Genomic DNA, 12,522 nt, shown 5'->3' with positions numbered 1-12,522 from the left:
TTGAAATTTTCCTGCTCATCTGAGCTTCCTTCTGACCTATTTTCTTTCTGGCTTGATCAAAAATGTTGCAAAGGGGGGGCAGCTGGGTAGCTCAGTGGATTGAGAGCCAGGCCTAGAGACGGGAGGTCCTAGGTTCAAATCCGGCCTCAGCCACTTCCCAGCTGTGTGACCCTGGGCAGGTCACTTGACCCCCACTGCCTACCCTTACCACTCTTCCACCTATAAGTCAATACACAGAAGTTAAGGGTTTAAAATAAAAAAATAAAATAAAATAAAAAAAATGTTGCAAAGGCCCTCTGTTGGGGAAGAGTCATCACTAGTGCTAATATTGCCCTGTCTTCTGAACCTCACTCACCCCTTAAAAAAAAAAAACAAAAACAACCTGTGTAACACATGTCAAGCAAAGCAAATCCACATAACACTTGTGTGCAAAAATGCATGTCTCTGCACCGAGGGTCCATCACCTCTTTTTCAGGAGCTACGCAACCTGCTTCATCATAGATCATTTGAAGATGTGGCTAGCTATTACTTTGGTCAGCATTCTTAAGGCTATCAGAATTTTTATTTGAGGGGGCAAGTAGATGGCTCAGTGGATTGAGAACCAGGCCTAGAGAAAGGAAGTCTTGGGTTCAAATATGGCCTCAGACACAGCCTAGCTGTATGACCCACTTAATCTCCATCACCTAGCCCTTGCTGCTTTGGAACCAATACACAAGTACTGACACTTAAAATGGAAGGTAAGGGTTTTAATAATAATTTTTAAAACAACAGAATTTTACTTGAAATGCTGTTATCACTGTAGAAATTAGTTTCATCCTACTCACTTCTCTCAGCAATTTTCTATTTGCCAAGATTCTCTGGAATAATCTCTTTTATCATTTCCTCTTCTAAGATTCTCTTAATTCTTATTTTGTTCTAAGGAACATATCAATGTTCCTTAGAGTTAATCTTTCACAAAAAAACAAACAAACAAAAACCCTTAAAAGGTTCCATTAAAGTTTTTTTTCCTATTGAAGAATTATACCCAGTTTTTGGAATATCAATTTTTCATGATTGTAAACCCATATCCTTTGTCTTTTGGCATATTGTATTCAAAGAACTTCTTTCATTTAAAGTAGAGGTTTCTAAGTCTTATATGAGCCCAACTGTGGTTTCTTAGTATCTGAAGTCTTTTTTTGGATATTGTAGTACTTTTTCTTTGATATGGAAGTTCAGGTTTATTACTGTGAAATTCCTGGGATTTTTACTTTTGAATTTTCTTTCAGAAGATTATCAGTGGATTCTTTCTATCTTCACTTTGCCCTCTGGTTCTAAAGGGAGGTATGCAGTTTTCATTAATGATTTCTTGAGATATCGTGTTCAAACTTTAAAGAAAATACATCTTTCAAGGAGTTCAATAATTCCTAAGTGATCTTTCCTTATTTTTCCAGGTCAGTTGTTTCTAATAACAGGTAGCTTTAATTTTCTTCTATTAAAAAAAAAAAAAACAAAAACAAAGGGGGGGGGGAGCTGGGTGGTTCAGTGGATTGTGAGTCAGGCCCAGAGATGGGAGGTACTGGGTTCAAATCTGGCCTTAGATACTTCCTAGCTATGTGACCCTGGACAAGTCACTTAACCCTCATTGCCTAGCCCTTAATGCTCTTCTGCCTTGGAACCAGTACATAGTACTGATTCTAAGACAGAAGATAAGGGTTTTTAGAAAAAAAAAAAACAAATGATAAACAAACCCTTACCTTTCATCTTAGAATCAACACTATGTATTGTTCTAAGACAGAACAGCAATAAGGGGTAGGCCAGTGATGGCAAACCTATGACACACATGCCAGCACTGACACACAAAGCCATTGTCAATGACACACTGTACACAGAGATGTATGGGGCCGCATGCCGAGGATGAAACATTTGCTGCAGTGTAGTGTAGACACTCTGTGCACTAGAGATGACAATTCTACCTATATTAATTTACCTATTTTGGTTTATTAAATACACTTATGTATTACAATTATACATTTTTGTTATTTAAACTATAAATATCATGAAATTATGGGTTTTTTTCTTTAAGTGACACACCACCAGAGTTATGCTCAGTTTTTTGGTGAAATTTGACACACCAAGTTCAAAATGTTGCCCATCACTGGGCTAGGCAATGGAGGATAAATGACTTGCTCAGGGTCACATGGCTAGGAAATATTTGAGGCAGAATTTGAACCATGTCCTCCCATCTCCAGGCCTGGAGCTGTATCCACCAAGCCATCTAGCTGCCTCCTCTAATTTTTTAATCTTTTAATGTTAAATTTCTTGCTGTCACTATTTTCAGTCTGGTCTGATTTAATTTTTAGGCAGTCTGTTACTTGAATAAGGTTTACTACTTTATATTCTAAGCTAATTTATTCTCCTTCCAATTCTTTCCTCCAAAGCTTTTATTTCATTTTTTAATTTCTTGCTTCATTTCTTCTTAGTGGATAGAGTGCTGTCCCCTCCCCAGATCCTTGAGATTTAGAGTCTTGGATCTTCAGGGTCCTCTGGCATCCACTATAATGAATCTCCCCAGTATCTTTACCAAAATAAAAAACCCGTAAAAGGGGTCACAAAAGTCAGGCATGACTGAAAATGACTGAACAACAACAAGTGGCATCTTAGCATCTTGGAGTCCTGGAACATCACGTCTGGGGGCTACCATATCCATACTGGTATATGCCACAGCTGTGGAATCAAAGATCCCCAGCCTGTAGATTCCCAACCTTGGTGGGGCCTTCTTGGATAGTCCTCTTCATTTGCTTCCCCTGCAGTTTGCAGGTTTTTTTGGTCATAGGAGAAGACTGAAAGCTTATTACTACCATTCTGGCACTGATGGTAGCCTCCTTTTCCATTGCCTGGGGGATGGGTGTTCTGTCTTTTTTTTTTAATAATTCTGGGAAGGAAGAGATCATTTAGCAGAATTTCTCTTTTGACTTTCTGGATCATTATTCAGCCTGGTAAGGTTTTTAGGTTTGTGCTGGAGTTGGTGTGAGAAAGTGAATCTTCTGCCTCCCCTCAGGTATCCATCTTGACCAGATTCTTCGGGTCAGACCCCTTCTCCTCATCATAGCTGGCTAGAGTATAATTCTATAGAACTGAGTTCAGCAATATGGAAACTAAATCTAAATATGTTACTTAAAAGAACTAAATAAAATTCACAACTACATGATCAATGAATGCCTAACGACTCTCTCATACACAGATTATTTTTCTATTTTTAAATCAAACCAAAACTTTCTACTGGCTTGTTTTAGTTTGGCTCATTTCTAATTCCTTTGTGTCATCTAAAATGAAAATAACGCTATAGTGAGTGAAGACAGTTTTAGAGAAGTCATCATGTCCGATGCATTCCATTTCTGCTTTAGGAGATAGTGCCAGAATTGAGCAGACCAGAGACCTAAAATGACAGTTAAATCCAGTGACAGCACCAACCAGAAGCAACCAGAAAAGTACTGCTGGTTCTTTGAAATGAATGCCTTTGCTGAAGCTATTCAAGCTCTCTCTCCCTCTAGGCTGATTCCTGAAATGTGGTTGAAAAAGTACCTGACAAGCTCAGCTGGAGGGAACAGATTAGAATTTGTTACTTAAAGTAAAATAACCAAGGAGGACTCAGGTAGCTGCCTGTTCCTCACCAGGTGTGATTCTGGGGGCAGGGATTGTTAACAGTTCCCTGGGATTCAAACGGATGACATACTACTCTTGTTAATCGGTTCATGGCTCCCATCATGCCCATCTTTCTTTCCTCACTCACATCTCCCCTTTAGCCAAACAACACTCAATGAGTCCAGGGATCTGAAGAGAAGATTCCCGATCCCAAAATGTCTATCATTAAGTGGTTCAGCAACAAGACTGAATCATATCAGAAGTTCCACAAAGTCTGTACCACAAGCCCGGTTCTGAGCTAACAAACACAACCTGTTTAGACCCAACTTCTAACTGTTCTCAGTTTATTGCATTAGAGATTTCTCCAGGGAGACACATGATTTTTAGTTTGGTTATAGTTGTGTTTGTGCTGGGAGTAGAGGACTTAGTGATATTAAATGAAGGTATATTCTACTCTTGAACATTTTCTCCTCTCTTCTGAAGTCTTCAACTTCACTTCTTCCAGTCTCTTTCAATAGAAAGTCTTGAACTGAGAAGGCTGAGGACATCTGTTAGTAACTCTCTCAAGTCCCACTTCCTCCATCCTAAAAATACTGTTATATATTTGCCCACCTTCTCTTCTTTATCTCCATTAGGAAAAAAAAAGAGCCTTTTCTACTGTGCCCCTGAACTTAATCACTTCAGGCTCTGGTATCAGTCATCATCCTGCTCCCCCTCACCCCAACCCAGTCAGCCTACTAGTTCTTTCTCCTTTGTCTAGCAAGCAATTTCATATTTTCTGTATCTTACCACAAAAAATATACTCAGAAAAATATTGCTTGGCCCTGCTATCCCCTCAACATGGCTGCATATTTCTTCTCTCACTAACAGACTTTCAGAAAGAGTCATCTATACTTGGTCAAGTTATGTCAAATCACCAAGCATTTAGCAAACACCTACTATGTGCCAGGGACTGTACTAAATGCAGGAGATTCAAAGACAGACAAGGCAAAAACAAAACAAAATCAGTCTCTGATGTCAAAGCGCTCACAGTTGAAGGGGAGGGAGGGATACAACATGTAAGGAACCATGTCCAAGTAAAATATATACAGGATAAATTGGAGATAATCAACAGAGGGAAGGGTGATCAAATGTCAGAAGCTGCAGAGAAGTGGAGATAGAGGAGGACTGTGAAAAGGTCATTAGATTTGGCAGTCAAGAGATCATTGGTAACTTTGGAGCAGGCAGTTTCGCTGAAATTATGTGTTTAGAAGCAGAAAAGGAGATTGTCTTACCAAGGAGTTCGTCCTGAAAATAGAGGAGAAATAGAGATATAGAAATAACTCTATGGAGAGTATAGAAAGGTGGATGAAGTAAGTTTTTTGAGGATGGAAGAGACATGGGCATGTTTGTAGGTAGTAGGGAAGCACCCAAAATACACAGAGAAGTGGAAGAGGAGAGATGATAGAAGGGGACAATCTACTGGAGAAGGATGGTATGGACAGAAAGGATTGCCTTGGCAAGAAGAGGCAGAGGCAAAGGAGGGGATAGTAGCAGAAGATATCAGTGATGGGAGATGAGGAGAGGACCAAGAGAGAGCTCTTATCTAATGATCTCAGGTTTTTTTCCCTGAAATATGAAGCAATGTTTACAGTTAAGAGGGGGAGGAGAAAGGAAGCCATGAGATGTTTGAAAAGATGAAAAGGTTTGTAAAAGCCACTGTTTTGAGTGAGATAATGAATCAATTATGGATGTTTAAAAAAGATTGCCTTCCTGTAATGAGACAATGTCTGTTTTCTTTCTGGGGACATAAAGTAAAATGGGATGGTGCAGCATAATGGATAGCAAACCAGGTTGGAAATCAGGAAGACCTGGCTGTGCTCAAGATCTGCCTCTGGTTGTTGTTATTTGTTCAGTTGTATCTGACTCTTCACGATCCCGTGGGCTTGGGGTTTTGTTGGCAAAGATACTAGAATGGTTTGCCTATTTCTTTTTTTCCAGCTCCTTTTACAGATGAGAAAACTGAGGCAAACAGGATTGAGTGATTTAGCCAGGGACACAAAGCTGGTGAGTGTCTGAGGCCAGATTTGAACTCTGAAATATATCATTCTAACTCCAGGTCCAGCACTCTATCTGCTGAGCCATAAACATACATGAAAACATAAACATATGCATGCATATATTTGTGGGTATGGGTGTACATATATATATGGGAAGAGAGAGAGAGAGAGAGAGAGAGAGAGAGAGAGAGAGAGAGAGAGAGAGAGAGAGAGAACATCCTTATATTACAGGCATTCATGCCCCCAACTGGCCTCAGAGCCTGGAATACCTGGGTTCACATTTCACCTTTAATACATACTAATTGTATAACCCTGAGCAAGTCACTTAAAGCCATCCTGGATTATTATTTCATTATGTTCTATCTCACCATCTAGAAATAAACACTCTAAATTGCAGAAAAGTTACAGCAGACCTACATTAATAGGAGTTCCCTCACTAAAAAGTTAATTGAAGCTAGGCGGCAAAGGGGAGTATTTGAATCAGAGTTAGGAAGACGAGTTTAAATCCAGGCTCAGAAATTTACCAGCTGGTTGGCTCTGGACAAATCACTTTACCTCTCTAAGCCTCAGGTTCTTTATCTGTAAAATTGGGGGTTGTACTCAATGGCATCTAAAGTCCATCCCTTGATGGACTTGATCTATGATACTCTGAGTTCTCTATATAAGTGAAATCACAAGGGGGATTAGTCTCTACTGTCACCTAATATACATCTATGCTTATTAATCCACTCATGAAGGTCAGACTTCATGCCTTGTTCATCTCTGCATCAATGTATAGCACACAATGTATAGCCTTGCAAAGAAAAGCACTTATGAGTGTCTGCTGAATTCAGTACAGATCACAGGTGAGCCCAGAAAGGTATTTAAAATCCAGATTCAGACCCATTGCTGCTCTTAAGAAACAATATTGGGGGCAGCTGGGTAGCTCAGTGTAGTGAGAGTCAGGCCTAGAGACGGGAGGTCCTAGGTTCAAATCTGGCCTCAGACACTTCCCAGCTGTGTGACCCTGGGCAAGTCACTTGACCCACATTGCCCACCCTTAACACTCTTCCATCTAGAAGTTAAGGTTTTAAAAAAATTTTTAAAAAGAGAGACAATATTATCAAGTCAATTATCTGATTCTTAATAATGACATGTTATTTTAATGTAACATAAACAAGACTGAATCCATACTGTGCTGGCTGAATTGCCTGGACTCAAGGAGGAAGAATAAATGTAAAACATGTGCTGGGTTCCCCATAGCCCCGTGATTCTGTCATTTACTATATGTAATATAAGCAAAGCAATGTTCTCCTCAAATAATTTGATATAAAACTGAGTCAAGATAAATTGGTTGTCACTGGGCAGGTAGGAAAGGCAGAGTGATGGAGGGAGGTTGGTGCTGCTGAGTATTCCCTATCTTTCTCATGATTCTGGACCTCTAGAATAGAAGTCTTCCTTCTGTATAGACCACCATGGAGTCTGTCTCAGAGAGAGAAGCACACTTCCTGCTTCCCCATTCCATTTGGAATTCTCAAGCCCTTCCTGCTAGGTCTCCTAAATAATAACTAAGTAATCCTCCTCACAACAGTATAGACCATCATCCCTTAACTCCTTGCCTGACTTTGATTTTAGGCACTCAGAAATAAACATTATTTTTAAAAATGGAGGACAGATAGGTGCTATAGTGGATGGAGTACCAGATCCAGAGTCAAGAGGACCTGAGTTCAAATCCGACCTCTGACATTTAACTAGCTTTGTGACCATGGGCAAGTTGCTTAACTCTCATTACCTCAGTTTTCTCATCCATAAAATGAGTTGGAGAAGGACATAATGGTAAACCAATCCTGTATCTTTGCCATGAAAACCCCACATAGGGTCATGAAGAGTCATACTTAACTGAATAACAACAAAGCCCTGGAATAAAGCAATAGAAGCAATGTGATTTCTATATACCTTTCATTGCCAAGAAACTTAATCCACTTACCAGAAGTGGACACATATTTTAACACCATTATATAATTGACACAAACATCTACATTAGAGGTTCTTAATTTTGGGAGGGGAATCACGGACTCCTTCAGCAGTCTGGCAAAACCAGTGAACCTATTCTCATAATATATGTCTATTTTTTAAACTCTTACCTTTTGGCTTAGAATCAGTGTTGTTTATTGATTCCCAGGCATAAGAGTGGTAAGGGCTAAGCAACGGAGTTAAGTGACTTGCCCAAGGTCACACAGCTAGGAAGTGTCTGAAGCCAGATGTGAAACTAGGACTTCCTGTTTCCAAGCCTGGCTATCAATCCATTAAGACACCTATTTGTACCCTTATTTTAAAATACATAATATTACAAAGGAAAGTAATTCCCCTGAAATAGTTATTAAACCACTTTTTAAAAAAACGAGAATATGAATCATAAGTTAAGAACACCTCAGAATTCGAGATCGATCAATATAGAAACCCAATCAAAGAAGACCTGAAATCAGAATTTCAGACTCAGGCAGGTGCTGGGTAAGTTCTCAAACCATCTGTTCACTTTGCTTACAAAACTAGGTGCTAAAGCTAATACAAATCTGTACCTCTGCATCATTTCCTCCTAGAAAAAAAAAACAAGTAGAACTTCAGTTGCATACACATTGCTTGTTTCTGTATTTCTGAAAAATATAACGGGGGTTGGGTGGGAGGAGGTGAGTATGATTTTATTAGATAAGAGCTGATGGTTAAATCTGAGCTCCCTCACAATTTAGGATCCTCAGAGTCCAGATTTAGAGTGAAAGGGGAAGGTACCTTGGAGATAAATTATCAAGTCCAATCTCTTCATTTTTTAAAATGTAAAAACAAAAACTGAGTCTCAGGGGGAAGTGATTTGCCCAGGAACACAAAAACAGCAAGTGGCAAAGCTGACATTTGAACCCAAATCTTCATGCTCCCAGTCTGACACTTTTCCCACCCCGCTGCAGTCTTTCAACTTCGTTTTACTGAGTTGTCTGGATTACTGAAGCGTTAAGTGATTTGTCCAGGGTTACATGGCTATTATACACCAGAGGCGGGTCTTTAATCCAGATCTATCTTAACTCCAAACTGGCTTGCTATCCACCCACTATACCATACCGCCTCTTTGTCTCCCCTTCCCCCACCCCACATGCTAATTATGTTTTACAAATCTGCCAGTTTTCTCCCACTGATAACAATATTTTAACAAAACATGACTATTTCTTCTAGAGCCATCTCTAGTCTCTGCAATCTACTTTAATGAAAACATTCTTTATCGTTTGAACTGCGTTCTAGCCTACAGCAAAGAGAACTTTAAGAGATATGCCACTCACAGAAGAAGTCACCACAACTTTATCATATGTATGCAGTTTTAAAGCCAAGAAACTAGTTTACATTTTGAGGCAAAAAGCTCTCCGTAAATCTTGCCCTCCAGCTCTGCTTACATCAGCCTCAGGCTATCACAAAAGAGAATTCTGCCTCCTAAAAAAACCCCTGGAGGACTCCTTACAGTAGAGAGATGAAACTGTTTCCTTTGCTAACCCAGCTAAAATCTAACTGTAAAGCCCAGAACCATCACCCCTCCTCTCCCACACTGGTTTCCTCTCCTCTCCATTTTCCCCTCCTTCCTTTTCTTTTCTGTTATTTCACACAGAGCAGAAACCCAGCCTTTTTCCAGAAGGCACTCATAAGGGGTTTCAAGGCTCTCATCAGAGCGCAAACGTAAAAAATAACGGGGCTAGAGGGGGGAAGAGGGGGATGGCAAACTTTGTCCCAGTCCTCGATGCCCTCCCCAGCCCAAGTCGAATTTCCTCCCTAGAGGAAAGGGAGCCACCAGGAGACATAAGAAAGGAAAAGCTCTGACGAGTGCTTAGGAGCTGAGCTGTCAGAGGCAACCCAGTGACAGCTACATAGGAAGAAAGGCTAGTTGGGGGCTCTGGATGCCAAGGACCTTAAATCTAAGGTTCCTGAAGGTTCTGATCCTCCCTAAAAGGCTGTGCTGGAAGACCTGCTCCAGGGTCTCCCTCCTCACTCCTGTTCAGGTGCATCTCGTTCCGCTCTCTTTGGTCATCTGCTTGCTTCCATGTGCTTGTCCAGAGAAGGGGAGAGGGAAAGCTGAAAAGAGCGACCCAGGGAGAAGCTCTGGTTAGCAGTGAAGTCTCCTCTGTTCCCTACCCCTGTTTTTTTGCTTTTTAATGCAAAAGAAAAATGGAAGCCGGGACTGATGCGAAGTCTTGGGTCACGGATGCTAGGAGCGAAGAACAGGGGGAAGAGATTGGAGAAGAGGCAGAAGGGAAACTGACTGAGAGGAGAAGTAGGGAGCGGGAGAGAAAGAGAAGGGAGGAGAAGCCGGGGGGGGGAGGAGAAGTCCACACCAGAACCTCTCACAAAGAAAAACTGAAGCTTTCAGCCAGCCCAAGCTCACTACCTGTGCTGCAGCTCCCAGCGGCGCCGCAGGCAAGGGATTATCCAGCAGGTCCATCTGGATCTCCTGCGCCACCGCTGCTGCCGCCACCGCCGGGATGGGAGGCGACTTGGACATATCGCTTTGGACCATTGGAGAAAAGTCAGAGAAAAGAAAGGCAGGCGGCCGGCCGAGGTCCTCTTTCTAAGCCCCGCGGTCCGACTCGGGGCTCCGCGGTCCACTGGGGGTCCGCGGTCCGGCTCGAGGCTCCTCTGCGCGCTCCCCTCGGTGTTCCGATGGCTAGCTCAGGGCTCCGCAGTTCGGGTCAGGGCCCCTCTGCGTTCTCGGCTCTGTGAAGCCACGGGTCCGACTCCGGGCTCCGCGGTCCGGCTCGGGGTTCCGCTGCGCGCTCCGCTCCTGCGCTCGCTGCGCTGCCTCGCAGCGCCCCCAGCGCTCTGCCCAGCGAGCGCTCCCCGCTTCGCCGCTTTCAAGGCGCGGGACTCGGCCGTGCCATTTTGAAAAGCGAAAGATCCGGGGGACTGGAGGGAGGCGGGGGCGGCCGGGAGCCGCGAGCTGCGAGGAAGCTGGGAGAGGGGCCCCTTCCTCTTCTCAGCAGCCACCTTGGCGGCTGCTTTGCCTCGCTTCCCTGGCCTGCCCCGGAGACCCAAAGTGAGGGCGCTCAGAGCCGCTGCTGAGCCTGGCAAAGGCAACGGCGGCAGCAGCAGCAGCAGCAGCAGCAGCAACAACAGCCGCCACCGCCTGGCAGGACCAAGCCAAGAGGGAGGGAGGGAAGGGGGAGAGAGAGCGCGCGGGAGCGAGCGGCCGGGAGGGGGAGGCGCAGCCGAAAGAGAGGGGAATCATACTCCGAAAAGTTCCTCCGGAGTAGGCGACCGCCCCGCGAGCTCCAACCCAGCCCGGCCCCTTCTTCTCGCCACTGACCGCGCTGTTACAAAGCTGCCCCGGGCTACAAAAGCCGGGTACATATGCCTGGGGCTGAGGAGGTCTTCTAGAGCAGCTGTGACGCCCCTTGCTCACCACCTCCGACCCCTAAGGGCCTCGGAATAAAAAAAAAAAAGAGTTGCCAAAGAAAGGAGGATTCGGGGAGTGAGCTAAAACTATAAACTTTGAAGTTGGAAAACAGAAACGGGAGGTAGGAAGATCTGAAGTCGAACCCCACCTCCCTCCCTAGCTGTGTGACGTTGGGCAAGTCATTTAACCTCTTTGGACCTCAGTTTCCTCAAGTATAAAATGAGGGAGTCATTGTAAATGACTGTAAATGAATGATACTATAAATAAAAGCAGTGCCCTTTGGGATACCCGCATAACAAGTGCCACCGAACTAGGAATCCTTTTTACTAGTTCTAGTGTCTTGGATCGTTTTAGGAAGGAAGCCCCAAGTGAGGTGTCAGTCAAGAAAAGTAAATAAACACCAACAGTCCATTGGACTTCTGAACCAGAACCCATCCCACTACTTCTCAAATTACACCCACAGGTTTTTGTTTGTTTGTTTGTTTGTTTTATTGTATTAAAGTTCCTGTTAAACTTAAATGTTACACTTTAAGCCTTGCTATTCCTGTTCCAAAGACCATCATCCTGCCTTCCACCATCTTTCCCTAAACCACCAGTGAGTACCATACAGCCCTAGCAAAGATCAATCAGGATCTTCCATCATTGTGTGGGAGAACCTTTATATATTTTCAACAGAAAAAGGCTCGCTTAAGGGACCGTGAAAGTCAGCTTTTGGCCATGGATAAGCAGACATGGCAAGAGTCAAGGTTGCTTCATTTAGAAAATTCCTTTCAGAAATTCCTAGCATATCACTTAGAGCATTGTGTGCACTACAGGTCAAATCCCATGAAAACAAATACCATTACAATGCAAGGCTCTGGATCACAAGATTTCTGAGCTCTATTACCATTTCAGAGGGGAGGGAAGAAAAGTGTCTGGGGTTTGTGAGTTCCTCTGGTTAAGGAAGGCACATCTTGGGGTTGTCTAGGTCACTAGCTGCTTAAAGAACTTACTTGCTGACATATGGCAAAGTTAGGAGTGGATTCCAGAACTTCCTGACTCATAGGTTAGGGCTCTAACCTTCAGGCAATGTAACCTGCTATCATTGTCATATTAAATAATAATTTAGATAGTAATTTGGAATGTAGAGTAATAAACCTCACTAACCTAAACTATTCTAGTAGCTTCATATTTGATCTTACCCCCTCCCTCTCAAATCCCTCCTTAAGTATCTGCCAATTTGTATTACTAAAATCTAGGTCTGACCATCATTGCCTCTCTCAAGAAACATCAGGGGCTCCCTCTTTCCTCATGGTTGAAACCTAAACTCTGGCTTGGCATATTGAACCTTGACAATCTCTTTCCAGTCTCTCTTTCCAGAATGATTTCATATTACTCTGCCATATATTCTTTGCACTAGCCAAATTGACCCTTACCTTCCATCTTAAAATCAATAGATCAAATCAATGATCAAAAAAT

General features: G+C 42.8%; 1 protein-coding gene across 4 annotated transcripts in view; it reads right to left on the bottom strand.

Annotated features, from left to right (window-relative positions):
• The window catches only part of CACNB2 (calcium voltage-gated channel auxiliary subunit beta 2), a 422,711-nt gene extending 412,523 nt beyond the window's left edge, over positions 1-10,188 (bottom strand). For 3 of the 4 annotated variants that reach the window (XM_044678376.1, XM_044678379.1, XM_044678378.1), the window contains exon 1: positions 10,060-10,188. In XM_044678376.1, coding sequence (XP_044534311.1) covers positions 10,060-10,188 — 129 coding nt within the window. The remainder of the gene's footprint in view (positions 1-10,059) is intronic. The other variant, XM_044678377.1, reaches the window with a different exon arrangement.
• Between the last annotated feature and the right edge of the window lie 2,334 nt (positions 10,189-12,522).

The sequence above is a fragment of the Gracilinanus agilis genome, chromosome 5 (assembly GCF_016433145.1).
Source record: "Gracilinanus agilis isolate LMUSP501 chromosome 5, AgileGrace, whole genome shotgun sequence".
In the NCBI taxonomy this organism is placed as follows: domain Eukaryota; kingdom Metazoa; phylum Chordata; class Mammalia; order Didelphimorphia; family Didelphidae; genus Gracilinanus; species Gracilinanus agilis.
Note: the sequence above shows the minus strand (reverse complement) of the source record. Positions and strands in the feature narration are given on the sequence as shown.